At 39.6% G+C, this 24040-nt stretch overlaps 1 protein-coding gene across 1 annotated transcript in view; it reads right to left on the minus strand.

Annotated features, from left to right (window-relative positions):
• Positions 1-14178, minus strand: part of LOC149793577 (cell adhesion molecule CEACAM1-like) — a 30452-nt gene extending 16274 nt beyond the window's left edge. The window contains exons 1-2 of the mRNA XM_089969020.1: positions 14070-14178; positions 13492-13806 (exon numbers count right to left, since the gene is read on the minus strand). Coding sequence (XP_089825146.1) covers positions 13492-13806; positions 14070-14139 — 385 coding nt within the window. The 5' untranslated portion in view covers positions 14140-14178. The remainder of the gene's footprint in view (positions 1-13491; positions 13807-14069) is intronic.
• Positions 14179-24040: the final 9862 nt, after the last annotated feature.

The raw sequence follows: 24040 nt of genomic DNA on the forward strand, positions 1-24040 counted from the left end.
TTGCGATGGGAACGATGCTGTGCGTTGTGACCTTAGCGATGCCGTAAAGCATCATGGGAAATTCGTTCTCACTTCCCCTATCATGGAAAGTGATGCTGTGCGTGTCAAACCTGAGGGATGCGAAAGCGAGGCCACTCGTCCTCTTGGACACTTTACTGGGTTTCGTTTTAAAGGTGAATGTCTACCTTCACGTCTACCTCCCTACGGATGTCATCCAGCCCTGAGCAAACTCCTGTCCATGTCACCCAACCCTCATCAAAACGAACCTGTGAAAGACGAATATTCGTTTTCTGTGCGTTTGTCGGAATACTGCGACTTTGAAAATCGTCTTCAATCGTTCAAAGGATAATGGCCTAAGTATCTGGGAGGACCGACCCCCGAAGAATTAGCCAGAGCCGGATTTTTCTACTTGGGCGAAGGGGATAAAGTCAAGTGCTTCAGTTGCGGTGTGTCACTTCACCACTGGGAACCACAAGATTCGGCCTACCTAGAACATGCTCGTTGGTCACCGAATTGTCATTACTTACCCTTAGTGGGACCGAGTAATTAAAGTAACTTACCATGTCGTTGAAGAAGAAACAAGATTGGCTAGGAGTCAGATGTTGGACATCACCGAGGCCAGTATTTAAACTTCATTTCAAAAACGATATTGAATCATTACCCAAAGAACTGCAAGAGAAGATTTACAAGGAAGTTTGGCAGGGATTTGCCAGAGTGAAATCTCAATGGGTGACTGTAGAACTTTTGTGCCGAGAAATTCACAAGAGGAAAGTTAAAAAAGTCAACCAGTGTGTTAGATTTCTCTGGGTCAAGTGTGCATTCGTCCTATTATATCATTCTAGACCGTTTACATCAAAAGAGTTCAATGAGATTCTTGGACGTTACCCTGAATGGCAGTGGTCAGAAATTACTCACTATGTGGATTACTTTTGCTCTAGGAAAAGATTCTGAATTGTACGGACTGACCTATTCATGGATACTTTACAAGAGAACATTCGTGCTTTGCCTGTGGAGTTGAGAGAACGCTTTTACCGAGCGCTGGTCAAAATGCAAGTCAAACGTAAAGAACAGTTGCATCCGTTACGTCACCGGTGTTTGAACCACTGGTAACTGAATGCTATACAAGAACTGATTGAGTTGAAAGTGTTCCATTGGACAGACATTGATCAACGACCTCCTGGTTTTAAAAAGAATTGGTTTGGTATTGATAATTCTATCTACTACATTGTAAAATTACTGGATCCAATTCCAGAGGAAGAGTTAACGAACTACCAACATCTTTTACGCAATGTCGACTTAGTCAAAGAGGAAACTTCTGAACGAATTGTAATGTGTAAATTAGTGATTGAACGATTTAGATTCGACAATGAATTAAAACCATGTCTGTGCAAACAGTACATTTATTGTGTCAGACAAAAGAGGATTTAGTATGACCTATTCATGGATACTTTACAAGAGAACATTCGTGCTTTGCCTGTGGAGTTGAGAGAACGCATTTACCGAGAGCTGGTCAAAATACAAGTCAAACGTAAAGAACAATTGCATCCGTCACGTTACCAGATCTTTAACCACTGGTACCTGAATGCTATACGAGGACTGATTCGTCAGAAATTGTTTCAGTGGTCAGACCTTGTTCATCACTTTCAGTTAGTGAATGAACTAAATGCTCGTAATTTTGGTTACTTCGAGATTCACCTAGAGCAACGTATTGAGGAAGACGAGTTAAAGGATTACCAACATATTTTACGTGGAATCTGCTTAGCGGAAGATGAAACATCTAGACAAACTCTGAAGTGTAGGTTACAGTATGCAAGATTTAGATTTCGTACTGGAGAACGAAGATGTCTAGTTAGAAAGTACCTTTATTGCTTCCGAAATAAAGAGACTATAAAATCAGGAATCCATGCCACGGCTTATGTCACAAGTGATTGAACAGATTCCGTGGAAGGAACTCAATGACCATATTCAAACCGTGGATCATTACCATCTATTATTACAAGAACTGTATCCATTCAATTTGGGACGACGCATAGTGTGTGTCTGAGTGACTTGTTTTCTGGGATTTCGTTTATCAGCCGATTCCTTGTGGACTTTTTACGATCAGTACTTACCACCCCAATGGCCTTAAATGGTCACGAAAGACTCCTTTTGCTCAAAGCCTTGCGTTTTCATCTGGATACTTGTCGACCTCAACAGGAAAAAAAGATTCGTCAACTTTTAGCTACCGAAGACGTGTATGACGATGTGTGTGTAGCTTGTGACTTACACCCCCATTGGACAGATATTCGTGACTGGAAAAAGGGGGGTTTTGAGGCTTGGACCCAAGAAGTGGCCCAGTATGCACAAGAGTTGTTCAAGGAAAAAAGTTACTTTTCAACCTGTGTTAGTGACAGTGCCAGAAGAACCCGTCACCGAGAACAACCACTCGCTTCAGGACAGGACTGTCATGGACATTCCTGAAAGGTCATTCCGGGAGGACACTTGTATGACAATGCCTCATGTAGAGACTGTAAGAACATTACACACTGTCCCTAGGTCATCTTGGTTACCCAAAACATGTTGTACAGAGACTTGTTTATATTCCACTTTGATTGTTTTGATGTGTTTTTTATTCCTGTACATAACTATTTGGCTTTTATATATTTTTGTCTTTCGTGTTGTTCATATTTGAAACATTCAATAAACGTGTCCTGAAAAAAGTGTATAAACTCTCGTCTTGTCTGTTTTCGTGTCACAAGTGACATTCCTAACACTATGGCTACCTCTGCTGTCTCTGCTCCCTCTTCTTCCACTGTCAAAGTCATCGACGAACACTTAGATCGTGCCAGTTGGGAGGCTTTGTATCTTCGCCATCCCTTTAACATGCTCATTGCTGGACCTAGCGGTTCAGGCAAAACCGAATTCGTCAAACGTTTGATCGAACATAAACGTCATTTGATCGATCGTCCACCTCAACGCATCGTGTGGTGTTACAAGGAGTGGCAATCGGCGTACAGCCTCTTGCGAGAAAGTCAAGGCGATTCCATCGTGTTTGTGGAAGGCATTCCTAAAGAAGACGACGGCATCGTCTCTGACTCCCGTCAAACCCATTTGGTCATTTTCGACATGTTAGGAGAAGACGAAGAAGAAATTAAGCTGTGGTTCACGCGCAAAGGGCATCACCGTAATGTCAGTGTCGTTTACATCACTCAAAATTTGTTTCAACAAAGTAAAGCCCATCGCACCATCAGTCTCAATGCGCATTACGTGGTCTTGTTTAAAAGCCCTCGAGATAAATCGCAAGTGCAAGTCTTAGCCAAACAGTTAGGGACGCCTTGGCTGACTCAGGCGTACGACGATGCCACTCAAACTCCACACGCCTATTTACTCGTCGATTTGAAACCTACGACCCGATGATTTGCGATTTCGTACCCACTTGTTTCACCACAGGTTCCAAGACGGAGGGCCTGTCTTGTACACGTCTCCGTCCTCGACTTAATTTCACTCAACAAAAAATCTATAAAAACCTCAGACACTTTTCGTCTGTCTCACACACAATTTGAACATGACGTCCCTTCAGTCGCATCTTCCCGTCAAATTGATTCGTGCCTTGTATGGCATCAGTCGAGAAAAAAATCCACAAATACGGGCTCGTGTCTTAGAAGCTAGTCTCAAAGAAGTCTTACGATGGTTTACGGTGACAGCACGTCAGTTACTACAAGGGATCATTCAGATTCCTCATCAAACCAAACGCTTTTTTGATCGAAACAAAGTCGCTTTGACCAAACTGGCCGATCCCCGCATCGACCCTCAAACCAAAAAACAAATCATTTTGAAACCTGGAGGGAGCGGTACTGTAGGAGGGGTCATCATTCGCTTTCTCTTAAGATGGGATCCTAATGCCCCCCAAGGTTCTCCCCAAGAAAAAAGTCAAACGAAGCTCCAAGAAGAAGAAAAAGACCAGGCCCCCAAGGAGACCCGTGTCTCCAAGAACTTCTCCAGTGGAGGGACCTTCCTCTTACCGGGCACCACCCCGGAAAAAGAAAAGCCCCCAGAAAAAGAAACAGAGAAAAAATCCCCAGAAAAAAAAAGTCCACAGAAGAAAACTAGTCGCAAGAGAGGCACTTCAGCCAGGACGCAACCTTACACTCGCAAACCACGACCTGCAACGGCGGTGACCACGTCTCCGGCAGCCTCAAGTTCATCCACTTCCCTGTTGATGACACCAAGAACTGAAGAGTACTTGGAGACGTTGATCACACCAAGAACTTCTCCGTTGATGACCCCAAGAACTTCCCCAGTGGCAGGACCCTCCAATTTAGTGGCAGTTGCTGCTGCTCACAAAGTACCTGCTCCCAAAATCAAAGTTCACGAAAGATCGGGCATGTTACAAAGTTTACTGGATTTGTCCAAGCAAGAACTGGCTCGATTTAGTACGTTACGTACCCCTGCACGACGTGTCATGCTTGTCCTCAAGTTAATACGACGTAAAGACAATCAGTGGCGACGGCTTCCAGTATAAACAAGGTATGTGACCAAGTAGGGGTATCAGTGTTTTTTGGTGTTGAAGACTCAAAGATGTCACCCTCCAGAAAACATCCCTCTTCTAAACAACCCCAAGGAAAGAAAAGGAAAGGACTGCCTCCTCATTTAGTCAAACATGGGGACATGTTATCTGTCTTGTCCAAAGCTTCTCAACCCCTACGAAAAAAACTCATTCAATGAGCTTCCAAAGAGGTCATCGATACTGTGTGCGAATGTTGTTTGAACGTCTTGAAAGGCATGATCCCTTTGTCCAAACACCAGAAACAATGCTTAGGCAAACATCGTCACGTTCTTCGCCAAATGGTTCAAAAGAAAATTCCCATTCGTCAAAAAAAGATGTTGGTCCAACGTGGAGGCATTTTACCCCTCTTGTTAGGCCCATTGCTGAAAGGAGTCTTGGGAACCATGTTGGGATGACTGGTGTGAGCAAGATAAAAAGGCCCTCTGAAGTCCCAAGATCTCAGAATCGACCCTTGACAACCCCATGGAAGGATAAAAACTAGCTTTAGTGCCTTACAAACGATGGATGGAATACCATCGTTGGCAAGAACAACGCACCCCGCATTTACCTCCCAATCCCAATTTGAGCGAGATGTCCCAGTTACAACACGAATTGCAGTCCTTGATGGATCGCCAAGATTTGTCCGAAACAGAAAAATCGCAAAAGTACGGTCAACTCTTGCAACGATTGCAACTCTTTCACCAGAAAGCCTCAGACGAAACAGCTCTTTCCACTCTGAAAGATTTTAAGACCTTGATGAAAAGTCCAGCACCATCACCAGTACCACCACTACCAGTGACCAAGACAGAAAAAGGAGGAGAAGAAGAAGAAGAAGAAGGGTTTCAAACTCCACTAGAAAAAGTACGCAAGTTAACAACACCACCTACCTCCAGAATTGGATGGACTAAAAAGATGATGACCACCCCTTCTTCATCACAAGAGAAAAAGAAAGTGAAGACAGAAGTGAAGACAGAAGTGAAACAAGAACCGATATCCCCTGTTCAGACATCCTCCTCCTCTTCGACACCTATTGTCGATCGCACACGCAAAGCATTGCAATCCAAGAAAGTACCCCAACAGAAAAAGAGTAGCATCTTCCATGAGTGGGTGCCTTATTAACACACAAACCAACAAATGGAAAAAGTCTTAGCCAGCATTTACTACGATCCCTACCATCCTGCAGGTTACGCAGGAGTTCAAAAATTGTGCTGCCAAAACTCGACTGAAAAGTCTCCGTTTACCTCAAGTGCAACGATGGTTACAAGAACAAGCTACCTACACTTTACACAAACCCATTCGACGCAAGTTTGCCAGAAGTCGCACCCGAGTGGAAGGCATCGATCATCAATGATAAGCCGATTTAGCCGATGTCTCTCATTTGACCAGCTACAATCGTGGCTACAAATATTTGTTTTGTGTCATCGACGTCTTTTCCAAATTTGCCTGGGTCGTACCCTTGACTTCCAAATCGAGCAGCGAGTTAGTGCGAGCCCTGCAACGAGTGTTGAAACAAAGCGGTCGTCACCCTCTTCGATGGCAAACGGACAAAGGCACCGAATTTCTAAACCAAGCTTTCCAAAAAGAATTAAAGAAACGTGACATTCATTTTTTTACCACCGAGAATCCCGAAACCAAAGCCAGCATCGTGGAACGTTTTCAACGCACTTTGAAAGAACGCATGTGGAAATATTTTACGCATCACCACACTCTGAAGTACATCGACATCTTACCGCACCTGGTGCAAGCGTACAACCAATCTTACCATCGAAGCATCGGACGTGCCCCGCAAGAAGTGACTCCCGAGAACGAAGTGTTTGTGTTTGAGCGCCTGTTTGGTACGTCGCCGACGAGGGCTGTCCCCAAGAAATGTGGAGTGTTGGCCATAGGAAATTGGGTGCGCATTGGCAAAACCAAATGCACTTTCGACAAAGGTTACTTACCTAACTGGACTACCGAATTGTTTCTTGTCACTGGACGAGTGCATGGCCGTCATCCTGCCGTCTATAAATTGGAAGACATGAACGGAGAAGTGCTCAAAGGAACGTTTTACTTACCCGAGTTACAACGTGTCACCAAAAAAAAGAAGACATGTACGACATCGAAAGCATTCTCGAACGCAGAACCCGTAAAGTGGGCAAACGATGTGTCAAAGAAGTCAAAGTACGTTGGAAAGGATATCCGCCCAGTTTTGATTCTTGGATCGACGCTTCGCAAGTCATCGACTATAAAAAGAAGTGACCATCATGCCCTTTCACACAGACGCAGCTACGTCGACCACTCCTTCACCTAGTTCTTCTCTGCAAGATTTACAAAAACAACCTTTGTGGGTGTGGTGTGGAGAACGTGTGCCTAAAAAGCAAATCGTCTTTTTCTGCCAAATCTTTGTGGTGTGTTGTGTCATCGGGGCAGCCATCGTCAATTTAAGTTTGCAACAAGGAGACAAACAACTGTGGACCATTCTTTTTAGCAGCTGCATCGGTTACCTGCTTCCCAATCCCTCCCTGAAATTCTCCTCGAACGGGAACAACGGGAACCTTGTGTCCAGTGCCAGTGTCAGTCACCACTCCAATAACAACAACAACAACCCTATTTTGGGCGGAGACACGCCTCTGACGTCCAGTAACCCCTCGGACAGCCACAGAACTCTGGAATTATGAGTCACCAAAACCAATTTTACTTAACCTTACCCAGTGACAGTTCCATGGAGGTGTTTCCCAAGAACACGTTGTGCTGTTACATGGCCAAATTACCTCAGACCATTATATGAAATCAAGAAGCCCATTGGGAAGTGGCTTTAGTAGAAATCATTCACCCGACCCAAGTCCTCAATGTCCTTCCCAATCAAAACTTTTTTGATGTGGAAGTTCATGACGAGCAAATGCGACTGTACTTGGATACCCATGGCAAATATAACATAAAAACCCTTGGCACACAAAATCAAAAGTACACCACCTATCACTTGTTCGTTCCCCCAGGCTATTATTTTAGTGGTCAACATTTGGTGAGCACCATTACCTCCAGATTTAATGTCGTGTTTCTGAAAGCTTTGGAAAGTGTCAAAAAAGTGTCACCCTGGAGTGCCACAAAGCAGCTCGTCGCTTCTTGATGAAATTTGACGGGAGTAAAATCGTGTCCATTTTATTTTGTCCTGAATTGTTTGACATGTTGGGCGGAGACATGGACATGAGAATGGCCATGCTCAAGAAAAAAGAATTGCCAGTCATTTACGACAACGAGTCTTTTAGCAAGTTATTTCGTGCCCCGGTAGAACTGAACCAATGACTGAATTTGATGTTTGTGTACTCCGATGTGGTGGAGTATAACGTGGTGGGACACACCTCTGTGCCGTTACTGCGTGTCATTCCTTTCAAAGTGGATTCTGCCACGAACACTGACGAGGAAGGTGGAAACACTTACCACGTTCACCGCGAATTTGTACATCCTCACTATTTACCTGTCAGCAAGTCGTATTTGGACACGGTCAACATTGCTATAAAAGGAGATCTGGGACAAAATATTTCATTCACCAAAGGAAAAGTCACGGTGAAACTCCATTTTCGAAAACGGTTCTCTCACGACTCGTAAGTCATGTATCCAGTGTACCGAGGGGTTGCTCGACAGCGAGGACACGGTTTAGGAGATATCTTAAAATCGGCCTTTCGTTCAGTGGCCCCGGTGTTGAAACCGATGGTGACACGCGGATTGCACGCCTTGAAAGATGCGGCACTGACGCAAGGCAAAGAATTTCTCCAAAATGTCATCATCGACAAACAAAACCCAAAAGAAGCCTTCATGAGGGTAGGCAAAAATATCTTGCTGCAAACGGGCAAAGACCTTTTGGGCCGACGAGAAACACCTATAAATGCCCTGCACGCTACCGAGTCAGGCATTCAGCAAGGACAAGGTAGAAAGAGACGACGAAGAAAACACCCTTTCACCAGACTTCACACTTCTAAAGCTAGAAAGGCCAAGAAAAGAAGAACCGTTCGAGACTTAGACGTTTTCGATTATTGAGAAAGAGAAAAATGATGCACCGAGAGTCTTGCGCCTGTTCCAAGTCGGAACTGGATCTGTTTGCCATGCCCCCCACGATGATGACGACGCAAGAATCCCAATGGGTGTAATTTCACCCCGTCTCCTCTCTGGCGGATTCCGCTCCCATCGAGTTTGAAATCAAAGGACAGCCCGAAGGTTACATCGATCTGAATAACAGTTACCTGTACTTGAAAGTGAAAGTGATCAAAACGGACAACACGAATCCAGGAGGCGATGCTAGAGTAGCTGCTGTCAACAATGTCATGCATTCCTTGTTCAGCGAAGTGGACTTGTACTTGAATAACAAATTGGTCAGCAGCAGCATGGATACTTACCCATATCGTGCCTACCTGGAAAATCTCTTGACGTACGGAAAAGAAGCCAAGAATACTCATCTGGATGCTTGCGTGGTATGGAAACCTGACACGGCAGGTGTAGCCACGTTTAGCGACACAGTCCTGACAGAAGATGACAATCCTCACAATGTGGGGTTTAACGACCGTCGTAAGAAAATTCTGCAAGGGCGAAGTTTAGAACTGATGGATCGTTTGCATTTGGACATGTGGTTACAAGAAAAGTATTTGCTGAACGGGGTGGATATCCGTCTGAGACTGAATCGTAGCAGTGCCGCTTTCCATTTGATGGCCCATGCCAATGAATACAAAACTATCATTCAAGAAGCCCGACTTTACGTACGTCGTGTGGAAGTGTTACCTAAAGTGGGAAACGACGTCAGTCAGTCGTTGAGCAGAACGACCGCCAAGTATCCGATACGACGCGTAGAAGTGAAAACGTTCACTATTCACACTGGACAGCGATCTATGATCGAAGATCATCTGTTCCAAGGACAGGTACCCAAACGTTTGATTGTTGGTTTCGTCAGGAATTCAGCCTTCAACGGAACCCACGATCAAAATCCTTTTGAGTTTCAACATTACAATGTGTCCAAGATCGAAGTCAGTCGCGACGGCAAGACCTTGTGTACCCGACCCTTTCAGCCTAAAGTTGGTGTTGCGAAGAATTATTTGAGATCGTACTTGTCCCTGTACGAAGCCACGGGACAGTTAGGAACCAACACCAGTCACGGTATTTCGTACGACGATTATGCAGGAGTCTATGCTTTGTGGGGTTTTGATTTCACTCCAGACCAAGGCAGCGAAGAGGGACATTTCCACCCTATAAAATCGGGTCAGATTCGTGTGGAACTTCAGTTTGCAAATCCACCTCCAGATCACACAGCGAACGTCCTTCTGTACGCAGAATTTGACAATGCGATATAAATCAACAGTTTGAGAGAAGTCATTCTAGATTATTAGAAGCTATGGAAGACTGTTATCCATCTTTACCTAGTGGAGAAACTTTGAAGATGGAATGTGAGGAGACCGTGGAAGAAGAAGAAGAATCCCAAGACGAAGAAGTTATCATGATGAAGTCAAGATGGCCAGAACAAGAAGCCCATTTAGTCTCCTGTTTTGCTACAGTCCTGGCAGATATAATGAAAGAATTGATCAAGGAAGAGTGCTATGGATGTCACAACGATCATCCCAGTCAAATTCAACACGACAAATGTCTGATGTTAAGTCAAGAAGAAAAATTGGACGAATATCTGGACAAAGCTTGGGATCACATCGAAATAGAATTCGTGTTGAACGAGTGGTATAAAGGCTTGGATAAACATTCTTCTCCTCCATTAACGTCTCTGGAGTGCCGTCGCATCGAATCTCTCTTTGACCAGAGTAAGAAGTCGGATCTAAACGCCTTTTACTTGTCAGACATTTTCAAGCAAAAAGTCAGGATCGAATTGATGACTTATTATTACCTGTGAAGAAGAAGAAAAAAACCACACAAAACATGGATACCTGGGAACTTTATTACCTTTTGAACCACAGTTCGTACACTGATTATTGGAATCCTGTCGTTTGTGCGAAAGATGAACTCCCTCATCGCAAACCTCAAGACCATCAAGCTTATGTGATCAACACGGACGACAGTCATCTCCCAGGAACCCACTGTGTAGCCGTCTACTTTTCTCAAGAAGGATGTGTGGAATATTTCGATTCGTATGGATTGCCTCCTTTGGAAGACGATATCATTGACTTTATGAGAAGAAATGCTCAGACCACCCGATTCAATAATGTGAAATTACAAGGCACAGATTCCTTGGTGTGTAGACAATATTGTGTGTATTTTCTGCATCATCGCAGCCTGGGTTATTCCTTAGAACATTTAGTGACTCATTTCGATCCTCGTTCTTCTTATAGAAACGATGTGAAAGTAGATCAATGGTTTTGTGACCATTATGCTTATCTTTTGTCTCAAGCTAGGAAACGTAGTATACATCAATGGCTTAATGACTTCCAACAGTGGAAATCACAATTTCATTCACAACGTTGTCAGCCTTGTCCAAAATAATGTGTTAGTTGGAAAAAAATGTTTGTGTTTTGAGAAAAAAAAAATGTTTGATGTTACATTGTTAAAAATGTTATAGTTGTTTGTTAGTGTTAAGTGATTTTGAATAAAAAAAATGTTGTATTTTGAAGAAAAAAAAATGCTTTTGTGGTTTGTTTGGCTATAGGAATCTTGATTCATGCTCTTTGACTTCTTACTATCCCTCTCATGACACTCATTGAACGGTCCGACTCGAAAACCGTGTGGGGATGTTTTCCTTCACGTCCGCGCTTTGACTTTAAAAACCGGGGTAGTTTCCAGTCTAAGCATCCACTGCCGACTCATCCTCCTACGAAGATGTGCTCCAAACTATCTAAGCTAAACGAAGCCTACGCGAATTTGCATAGGGTCAGACACAGTCTGATACCGAAGCCTGAAGAGATAGAGAATGTGAGAATCTTAAAAGTCACTGAAGACCTGATAGAAGAGCTCTTCAGAGAAGAAGTGAACAGGGAGAAAGAAGAATGGACGGAGAAGTACAGACTTCAAAAACAGCAGAGACAGCAGCAACAGCAGCAGCAGCAACCTGAACCTGACAGAGGCTTTGTCGATTGTCGTATCGACACCAATGAGTTCTTCTTCTCTTTCCGAAGAAGCAGACCTATCGTCAGAAAGTCTATCGTCAGAGGACCTCGCATTCTTAGAAACTAAAACATTGCCATAGCAAACAAAAAAAACCCAGCCCTTTTCAGGGCTACCCAATACTCTAGAAAAGAAATAACAATCGATTTGCCAATGTGTGTATGTAGTGTGAATATAAACACTGACTCTTTTTTATAGTGTGAGTGTATGTGTTTGTGTATAGGATTGTGTGTTTGTAGGTGCTCACGTACGTTTGTGTGGATAGTAGATTATGATCATGTTTTTTTTTTTTGCTGTTTGACGTGTGGGGAGAGTAGATTTGGGGTTTGTTTTGATTGTTTTGCGTATGTTGATAGCATATTTTGAACATATATATATAAATGAACATTTTTAGAATAGTAATAGGTAGTATGAAAAAGTCAGTGAGTGTTTCTTTTAGGTCCGCGCGTTGTTTGGTCATGATCTAGGTAAGATAAATTTTGTTTTAGGGGATTTTTTCCTTCACGTCAGCGCTTTAACTATAAATTGAAAATCGCTTGGCAGTCTAGCTACCCTGTTCATTCGTTAACAAGACAATGAATACCAGAATAAGCAACTTCTTGAACTCCAGATACATCTGGAATATGTCAGGCGCCTGTTAAATGAACTGGCAGCGGAGGCCATAGTAGAAGAGGGAAGAATAAAGAAGGAAGAGGAGGAGAAAAGACAGAGGGAAGAGGAGGAAAATAAAATAGGAGAGAGGATGGCTTACAAGATACCAGAGACAGAGGATTGGGGTGCTGAAGCCAATCATCCTCCCTCTGCGCTCTCAAGAAAAAAAGTAAAAGGAGACTGTGGAAGAAGATGTGTGTGTGGTGCCAGGCCTGGAAGGTGCCATCATTAACCAGGTGTCACTGGAGTTCAAAAACAAACAGCCCTTTTCAGGGCTACCCAAACCTTTAGAAAAGAAATAACAATCGATTTGCCAATGTGTGTATGTAGAGTAGTGTGAATATAAAGACTTACTCTTTTTTCCGTGTGTGTGTGTGTGTGTGTGTGTTTTATATCCCTCTCCCCTGTTCCCTTTCCATAGACCTATCAGGTCGGGACCGTATTAAAATAGGGTCCCGACCCTATTCCATTTTCCCTTGACGCTATTCAGGCCCACGATTTATTCCCATGTTAAATTTCCCTTGACGCTATACAGACCCAAAATCTATTCCCATGTAGAATTCCCTTGAGGCTAAACAGTCCCACGATTTTTTCCCATGTTAAATTTTCATTGAGGCTAAACAGTCCCAGGGGGCCTGTAATGCTAATTCCCCTTGAGGCTGAATCGTCCCAGGGGTTTCCGTAATGTTAAATTTCCCATTGAGGCTAAACGGTCCCAGGGTGTTTTTTAATGATAAGTCCCATTGAGGCTGAATCGTCCCCATATACTACTAGCATAATACTAGTAGGCTGTATACGTCGCAGGTCTACAATCCGTGCACTTTGTTTCTCGTAAAGTTAATAGCCAGGATAATGCCTTATTTCGGCATTCCTTAATTTATAAGGCAATGTCATTTTCCCCGAAGAAAGATTTAAAGACTTACAAGGATATTCTGATTATGTTATCAAAGCCTACTTGACAAATCAAAGCGATACTTGAAGCTTTTTACAGTAAAGACAAGTTGTTTACTGCTTATTTTATCTTTAAATACTGAGACAAGGGTTAACAAAAAACCACAAAAAAATTACAACACTCACATGCATACACACACACGCACAGAAACGCAATTACTTTTTATGAACTTTGGAGAAAATGGAATAAATGTTCTCAAGGTAATATAATCCATTCACCATGTATTGCTCTTTTCTGTATTTAAATATTTGATTAGTGTATTTGTTGATATAACAAAAACTGCTCACTTTCTACGTACCTATCACAAACAACTGCTTTTGAACAGAGCTTTTGATTAATCCTTTTCGAATCGACGCTGTAAAGTTGCCGCTGTGTTCCTTTGTTACGTTGTTAATAATCACAGAAATGACAAATTTCCCATCACGCTCTGATACAATACATTTCATAGATACTGGATCGTGACAAGAACACCTATTTTCTTTATGTGAGATAATTACAGATCCATTATTATCTTTGATAGAAACGGTTGTTGTTAGTACTTCAAATTCTGATAAATTTCCTAGATTCCATTCCAAAACCGCATTGCATCCATTGAAAGCAACGGTTTCTTCTTCTGCAAAAACGTAACAAAGATACGCAACCGTTAATGATGTTTTCATTGTCTTAAATGTATAAAGTAAAAGTTTGGAAATAATAATAATAATAATAATAATAATAATATTGACAATGTTGTTAAACACTAAAAGTAATAATAATAATAATAATAATAATAATAATTCTTATTATTATTATTATTATTATTATACAGTGGTTAAACACTGTTGATTAAGATTTTCATGACACGATTCAATAGTGTATGTATGTATGTATACTTACTACTTGATAAAGCGATAACGCTTAAGCTAGAGAAACATATACATATTATTACATAGCAAATGCAACTCATCTTCTAAGAGACAGATGCTAGTTTACTGCTCAGTTAGATAACTATATCTGCCTGTATGACATTGTTTAAAAGATGATTCATCATACTGGTTAATTTCCCATGCGGATTTCTGTTTCCGCATGCGCTGTGCGATGAATGTATAATATTGCTATTAATGTTTTGATCCTCATCACGTCGATTCGTTGTTTGCATTAACAACATGTACAGTGGAGAGAATGTGGGCATCCCTTTATGCTACTTTTATGTACTGTGACTGACATGTCTTTACATGTGGTGACTACTGAAACAATTCACTAAAATGAGCCAAAGACTGGTCAAAAAGTACTCTAATTTCAGCAGTTATTAGAGTAGGGAAAATGAATTTTGCCAGATTAGATAATACAAGCTTCTGAAAGCGCCATGAATGCATGATAAACATAAAAAGTGGAAGAAAAACAGCCCCCAACCCCCGTTATCGGCTTTTTCCCCAATTTACCTTTGAAATCTATGAAGAGAAAATGATCAAGCGGAGCTAAATATTTTTAATACGTGAAATTCTGAATGATATTGAAGTTGTAAAACTCAAAATTTATTCATCAAATCGCACAAGAAAATAAAGGAAAATGAGATGTTATTTAAAAATTTAAAGTTATACAATGTCTTTATTTAATATCTAGGATAACCAGTGAGGAAAACTTGGGATTTTTCTTTTTCTTTAAAAACTAAACCCTATGCACAAAAGTATAGAGTGCAGACTGTGAGACCTGCGGAATGTTGGGTTCCATGAGCACCCACTGACTTAACATAGTTGCTAAAAAAACCACGTACAATTGTTCGAAAATAGCATTTTGGGAATTCTTTTGACGCCACCATCTTTGATATTTTTTTTTCACCAACAGGCAGTCATGTTGGATTTAACTCTCTGATGCCTTTGGAAAATCCTCTGATTTTAGTATGGTAATTTTTTTTTTTTTTTTTAAAGTATTAAAAAAAAACAACGGATTTTATTGGCAAGTCTTTTAAAGAATTGGTATATCCTTGAATTTTATGGCTAAATCATGTAATAAATTTCGGATAACATCGGTTTTTAACATTAAAGCTTAACATTAAAGCAGAACATTTTTGGATAATCCTGGATTGTATCGTTAAATTAGAGAGTACATTTTGCATAGCCTCAAATTGTATGGTTATATAATAAAATATACTGGATAATCGCGGATTATCGTCAAATCATAGGATTGGTATAGTTTGGATTTTGTGGTTAGATTACATTATAAATTTGGATAACATTGGATTTTATCGGTAAATCTGACAATACGTTCTTAAATACCTCTTTATGGATCGTGCAATTATAGAAATTAGAGTAGACTATCGGAAATACATTAGCCGACAGACCCGTCGGGGAGAAGATATGGCTGATCACGTGTATTTTTAACAGGCTCCAAAGTTTGATCTTTTCGGAAGAAAGCCATTTTTATAATGTATCTTACTGAGATATATAAACAGTTGAAATATAAAACAGAAACAACCTTTCTTCGTCTTCCTCCCTCCCGTGACCTCCCTTCCCTCCTTTCTGGTTCCCCAATTATGGATGTAAATTTGATTAAATTATTATAAACTTACTTTATAATTTAGTAAACATATATAAAACACTATGAAATTACTTAAAAGTTATTTATAGTTAATAAACATAACTTAAAAATATTAAAATAAATATTCTATAAAACTAATTAAAATACTTAAAATTATTAAAATTTAGTATGCTGTAACGGTTTTGACATTATTATACTTTATTTCTCTGACACTTTTAATACTACAACCCAAGACACGACTGATATTTTATTTGTTAAAGACACATTATGCATTAAACGGGATCAAAGTATGACAGAGTCAGATCTTTGTATGCATACAATGCGCATTTATTCAAGATCCAAATAAAATATACAGCAGTAAATCAAATAACCAACAATCACCTAGATTCACGGGAATACTTCGCAGGGGTAGAGATGTAAACCATGATTTGGGATCAGACATTCCAGTATTATTATTGCAATCACTATGTGCACGAACAAAATAAAACCAACTTTCTGTATCTGTTGGACTTGAGTCCTACTCAGTTTATTATTCCTTAATGAATGTGTGGATGACGGATACTTTTTTGGAGGATTCCCTTTATTCGTCTAATATACACTATTGGGCAGTCTTGGGCATAAAACGACTTTATCACTTGAAATTATTGCAGATCAATGTTCACTGTAGTAGGACTGCACTTATCAAGGGCGTTAGCCTATCAATGATTCGTGCCAATACAGAAAGGTGTTGTGTCCCTTGAATGGCGACCAAAACGATTAACACTTTATTTTGGTGTGTTATCTGGAGGAAAATTCTGTCTGCCCAACGAAAGCACATAGGTTTACTCTGACTGAGAAATTCAGTCTAACAAATCGTGTTATTTTAAGAGATACAGATGCCTTAAATGATCACACATACATTTGTAGAATGGAATAGGTGTGATATAGGGAGAGTTTTCAGTGCATGACCACACAATTTATATTAGCAAAAACGTGTTGTGTGAAGAGAAGATAAACTCATTCAATGATCAAACACAAATTAAAAAGAAAGGGGAGATATGTTGTGAGAAAATGTCACCACTAATCACCCAGATCAAGTTGTATAACGACAATGTATCCCTCCGTCATGGGGAACTCCTTTACATTTATACAACTGGAAGTTGCAAACAAATCTTCTCAGACGACAGTAACTAAATGCTGAATATACAAATATTTCGAACTCATGGAAACGGATCCTAGATGAAATATTGAAGTAGGGAAATTACTAATGTTAGAATAACACAAGAAGTTAAAGTTTTACTTTTAAGTACTGAACATACTGTATTAGCTATATGTATCATAAAATTCGTTAACCAGTGAAATTGTTCATGTGATATAAAGAACCCAAAATACATACTAAATAAATTACAGAAGCAAGTGACATCTAAAATTAAAGGAGACACCCATGTCCTGCTGTAATGACTACCTGGCTGTTACATGTTGCTGTACATACCCAAGGAATTTGGGTTTCAGACGCTCTATAGTCTCGTTGGGTATACGTCTTGCTGGCTACCGATTCGAAATTTCCCGGGCCTTAAATACCGTATAGTTGGTTTTTATGTAGAAAACCTTTGAAAGCTGTTCGATACTAGAGAACTTGGAAAATTATTGGAAAACCTTAACTCGTCATGAGGTTAGAAACTGATGCAAAATGATAATTACTTACAGTATTTCGGATATAGTTCATACAATTATCATCCTGGGAAAATACTTGATTGGAAATCTGTCCAATATCAGCTGCTCCACCGCATTTGGGTAACTCATATCACCCTCCATACGGGTATACTCTGACGGACCTATCTTGTACATTACTCAGTGAGCCACAAATCAGTGTCGTAACTCATGATGTCACCCCCATGGACCTCCTTCCTGCACAAAAATTCTAAATTTTTATAGGCAGTCATGTACAGTAACTCATGGTGTCACCCCCATGGAACACTTCCTGCACAAAAGTTGAAAATTTTATAGACAGTCATTTGGGTGTCACCCCCTCTGATGGTGTCACCCGGTGCGGTCCGCACCTCCCGCCCCCCCCCCGCCCCCCCCAGTGACGCCACTGCCATAAATAGCAATGACTGCGACCTGGAGTCAGATCACAATCAGTAATTCCAGTGCAGTACACGGGAATGTAATCATAGTTTATTTCTAGAGCATTTTTTCCTCTCTCATTTTGGCGGTAATACAAGAGTTAGATTGAGGCGTTCTTGTTATGGTTTGTAAAGGTAATTGTTTATTCTTTAGAATATGAGCTTATGGTTTGTTTGTCTGTGTGTTTTTCGGCGACAGTGCACAGTGAGTAATAAGGCCGTGGTGTTGATATGGATGTAAAATCTGTGTTTTACTGCACCTTGCTTTATTTCCAGTCCATCCTATCAAGGAAATGCCGGTGAACCTATGCCAAGAACTTCACCGTTTTTAGACTAACATGATTTGTACTGATTCGGACACATCATAGGAAAATTAATTGTGAACTGAATCATTCATATGAAGGTTACACAAAGTCATTGATCAAATGAAGTCGAGTATTTCCTATAAGAAGCGGTAACAACTATTAAATACGAAATCAGGTAACAGAATACTATATGCGCAGTCACCTCCAAACTTTAAAACTTCTCTTTGTGATGTCAAACTTGCCGATGCATCCTTCAAAATCGTTAGTAGTCGAATGTACATGTACACATCAGGTGATAGTTCCAGCGAGTGTGACTAAAATAGACAGTGCAAAAATATAACATACGCAATGAAAATCAAACTGTTATATAATAACACTTTTCGTCCCTATTTGAACCTAATATGATTTCTGGTGATAAATTGACATCAAAACATAAAAATGAATACCGACTTTAAATAACAGTGCAAATTTGCTGAAAACATTTTCTACTTAAATGTGACCGGCTTTCTGCGGAAAGGAAATCATTATACAAAGTGGATGTTTCCGAAGCTAGCACATTTCATTTAGTGGTCTTTATCTCAAAATATGGATATAGGTTTTATTGGCTATTTTTATATTATTAATTGAGTCGAACACCTGCGATTTAGTAATGCAAAATAATGTAAAATAATTCAGATCAATGTTACAGGACTGCCACAGAACAGAAATCTGTATGCGTTATTGGATTTTCAAACTTAGTAATTATTTATCCATAAACCTTCTTCTGAAATATTAATTCTGAATATTTATAATTTTATATCTTTCAACTTGCAAACTCGTCTTAAATAAAACCGGCAAACGCAAATGGAACTATCTTATCTTTTGAACTAGCTCCGAAATGTATTAAGAAGTTAATCTTTAAGTTACGAAGTATAGCTTGAATATATTTATGTTGTGGAGGTAATTCCCCCAACTGATTTGAACCATGTTTGATGAGTGATTTATGTGTTTAACCAGTACTCGCGTCTGTTTGGGCCTGAGAAGGTTGCAGAAGCATGTCTCATTGGGAATCGATCCCTGCGACCTTTAGATTTTGAGTACAGCGCTCGTCCACGACTACAGATATTCCTTTGAGTAAATTACGAGAAATATAAATTAAAATAGAACAAAGACCTGATTTATCTCCCACTTTGTAATAAAAATAAACAATCTGTAAAGGGAACGATATCTTCAATAGATGTTTAACTATGTTAATAATATTTATTTGTTTACTGCCATGCTCGTTAAGCTCAATATCAAAGCCATTCTTTCCTTTTACTTTGGTGTCTATTGACGGCAGGTGATTCGCAAGAGCAACCCCTACTTTCAAGTAGCTTCATCAGCGACATACGAAGAATAGACCTAGACTCGAAAGGACTAAAACAATTTAGCCGTATATGTATATCTTCCTAGTCAGTACTAACAGTTGTTCATTACATATAGTAATCAACTGAGCACATTTCAAATTATTAGGTACAGCATAAAAATATTCTTTCCAGAAACAAGTTTGTTCTTGAGTGAGAAAAAAAAAATCACAAACAATGGAAACTATCACCATTATATAGTTAAGCGTCGATAATCTGAACATCGATAATCCCGACTATTAACTCCTATAGGCTACAGCCGTGTGCCCTGAAATTGTAACGTTTTAAATGTAAATTTGTGAATCACGATGTCACCTTCGCACAATTTTTGCTTGGAACAAAGTAGACATTATCTAAAGTATTACGTACATTTCAATAGCTATTAGCCGGGTGAGCATTGTGCATTTCAATCGCTGCCTTTTTGTGAAAGAGTCCAAATTATGGAATAAATGGAAAATAAATCTGCATAATGATTGTCTTCTTGCCTTCCTTGTATATCACAGCAACACAGCTTATATAGCTAATATAAATACAGTATGTATGCGTGATTTGGATTTTTAACATAGCTTTAACAATTATTCAGTAAAATCGCTACGTTGTCTTCAGTGGGGTAGCTTATACTGATGTCTAGGTCTGGGGCATTTGCCGCAGGCGTGTAGTATGATGTTCCACCCAGTTAAATTATCCTGACACCAGGCTGACCAGTCCTAACACTAACCTATTAATTCTGAGTGCCTAGCGAGGCAGCTATCAGTACATCTGTATTAGTCTTTGGTATGACTTGACCGGGAATTTTACAGTAATACTCATGAATACGAATGTATTATGATTTGCACATATTTGAATAATGATAACAAAAACAAAACAAATTCGGTTTAGGTGATTTGTACACAAATATTTACATTTTTCCAATTATACTCCAACGCTGTATTATTGCGGGCACTGTATTATCACGGCAAACGGGATTTCCCCAAGAAATTTTGAGCACGCGACCCCTTGCGGTTGTTTACCGATATAAAACTGCAGCCAATCTGTCGGAGCACAATTTCCTCTAAAATTGTAAACATACTGGGTATGTCTAAACTGAAAACCCTTAACCTCACTTTGTGTAAACTGCATGAAATTTCATTTATCACCATATACAAAACTTCTATCAAACTTATTATTTGTACATCGGTCCTAATTACGAAGTATACTTAGTGCATCGTATGTAGTTTGATGCTTATAGGTAATATACCGTTGTGACGTACACGACCTAACAAGGCTCCGCATGAAATTTTCATTATATGGTAGCCAATAAGACCACAATTGACAAAAGGAAGCTTATGATCTTACTAATTTGAAAGCAATAATAGGTATACCTTTTCAGTCAGCGCGTGTGCGTGCCAATTATGATTACGAACCTCAATTTATTATGTCTTTTATTAGAATCAACATCTGAAGAAAGCAAGGCGATGTTACAGTTTTACCAATTTTCCGAGTGCAGTTAATGCAGTTCTTGCAGGCGTGTATTAGTATTATGCAGATAGTCAGTTTAGTGTGAGGGAGTCCACCCTTACAGACAGGACCAAAGGAACTGTATCCCTAGATGCAAACCCAGGTCCAGTGAGAATTTTCAGTGATAATGAAGAGCGTCAACTGGTAAATCAGCTCAAGTATATAGTGAGATCGGATACGGATACACTAAAGCAAATATGCAGTACCTTGCAGCAAACTATGCAGTTTCTTGTGGAACGACATATTATAGCAACTTATTATTGAGCTATTGCTGGTTTTATGGGTTTATGTGTAGGTGGCCACTTTTAAACCTTGCCAAGCCAAAGAAACTCTCTATGTTGTCAGCAGAATGTACTTCAAGGGAAGTACTAAACTTCTATTTTAAGGAGCAATCGATCATCCTTGCAGTCAGTAATTTAAAAGATAGGACAAAACGAATATTTAATTTTTATGAAATTGGAATCAACACTGAGCATTCTCCTCCATGAATGCTATGTGGCATTAATGCTCAGACACAAGCAGTTGCATCATCACGATCACAATACGTAACCATCATCAGGTGGGGGCAGTGCGATTTGAAACCACATCAAAATAAAAATAATGCATTCTTTTTGTCGTGCCACTCGTGCCACCTCAGGCAAGCCAGCCTCTGGACATTGGTAGTTTTGGACCCTTCAAATCAATGTAGAGAATGTCAGCTGTTCTTGTAGAAGAACCCTGACCAACAAGTAATTAGATCTGATATTGCACAGCTTACCTGTAAACTTTACTTGAAGGCAATGTTTTCTGGAAAATGAATTCCTGATTTTAAACAAAAATGAATTCCTGAATTTGAACAATCTAGAATGTCTCCGTTCTCAAACAAGACAATTTGGGCAAGAACAAGAAAGTATTCCAGAAACCTCTCAACCAACACAAGAATACCCTAAAATGTTCTTCTCAAAGACAAAACACCAAAGAAAGATGAAGATCTATGTGATTTCTTTACGAAGAGAACCATAACAATAGTTGTCGAAAAGCACGTAAAGAAATTTGTTCCACCTTTGTTTGCTAGCAGTCTAGTAAAGAAGAAAAATGTCATCATCATGCAACAATCATCAACTTAAGAATATGATATAAATGCACCATATTTAACAGATAAATCTGCAAGTTTGAGTTCTAAGAAGGTCAGAAAATCAACTTCCTCGTCTGTGAAATATAAAAGTGCAGAATTGATGAGTGTCGGAGAAACATCTACTTTTGAAATAAATATTGTATTACAGCCTCTGAAAGTTGGAAAACATCACCTATGATTAGAATCCTTTCTCCTATACAAACAGGCCCCTCTGCACACTATGTAGATGATTCTGATGAGACCAATTTTGAATGTCTCCAGTCCAACATACCTATCCGACCTCACCCATGTGTACTCACCAGCACAATACTTACGCTCCTCTTCTGACAATCGTATACTCATTATTCCCACTATGAAAATGAAGTCATATGGTCAACGTTCATTTGCATACCCGGGCCAAGCAACGTGGAACGAATTGCCCACTGAACTTAGACACAAAAACACAGAGATCTCATTGAAAGAGTGCTACTAAAACTCACCTATTTCGACTGCAAGAACAAACTTAAAGATAAAAATAATGTTTCCTACCTTAAAAATGTTCAGTATGTTTTATGTTTTCTAATTTCATTGTTTTTTGTAATCATATCATTATACATGCTTTTATGTTTTAGGTGTTGTCTAATGTTGTAAAGCGCTCAGAGTTTCTAAAGATTAGGTGCTATACAAAGTCCTTAATATTGAATATTATTATTTTTTTATTTTTTGATTATTATTATTATTATTATATGCACCTAGGGTTTGTGTTAATCTTGTGATTTTTAAATGGGCATGATGTGACAAATTGCCAACAGTGGACACACCTTTCGAGTTGTTGCGATACAGGCGACATAGCTCGTTACCTTGCCCACAATAAATTTAAAATTCATTCAACGTTAAGTAATATTTGTTTACAATTTGTACTCTTGTTATTCAAAGATTTCAACTTAAATGGTATACTCCTTATTCATTTTACTGAACAACATCAAAATTATTCTATGCTTTTCTGGCATACGTCATAAAAAGGTGCCAAATTACAGGTTAATCAAAATGTCAGATAAATTCCTCTTTTACAAACAATAGAATGCCATGTGTATATTTACTGATCTTTTGTCTTTTTCTCTTTTTGCTGATCGACAGAAAAGATTGTCTGAAACCAATCATTCTTCCACTATAAATCATAACAAGTAAGTCAAACAACTTCGATGGCTCGAAACATCAATACACAAAATGTTTTAAAAGAAATTATCAAATTATGAAACACTAAAATTGCAGTCAGCTTTGAACGTGCCCTTCCCACCATCAGATATAGATCCAAGAGTTATAACCCATATTCCGTTAAATATGCCTTAGGCATTCCTGCTATGAAGACATAAATTAACCTCGTTCAAAAACGAGAACAGTAAAGAAATTCTCAGTGACATGTATTGCTATATAATTATTTTAGATGATTAGTTCTTTGATCACTCTCCCCTTCCCCTCCCCCCGCCACCGAACACAGCCATGCCAAACCCTTTGCCAGGGATCGAATAATTAAAGAAGTATGCGATTGGTTAGGAACAGGAAAAGAACATTACACAATTTGTTGAATTTCCATCCACGGCCGATAGTGGGATGCGCTGGGGTGAAGAGTATTAATGAATAACAATATCACTATCGCAAATAATTACATATTTTTACATGGCATTCGACATAAGTAAAGATGATCCCCCCACCTTTGACGTAGAGGAAAAGGAAGAGAAGACTGGTAGAGAAAGGCTACGAGAAACCGGTATGTTTCTTTCAAACTGCATTTGGTTACTAAAGACACATAAAGGTTTCATTGACTAAAACAGTTCACAGTGCTGCGGGACTTTGGTATTGCAATGTAAACACATGCCCTAACATGGTCCATCAAGAATCTAATTTTGTCTTACAATTACCTCCAGTCCAGACTGACAGCTCATGTACC

Source organism: Sinohyriopsis cumingii, chromosome 8 (assembly GCF_028554795.1).
Source record: "Sinohyriopsis cumingii isolate HCF-2022 chromosome 8, ASM2855479v2, whole genome shotgun sequence".
NCBI classification, from domain to species: domain Eukaryota; kingdom Metazoa; phylum Mollusca; class Bivalvia; order Unionida; family Unionidae; genus Sinohyriopsis; species Sinohyriopsis cumingii.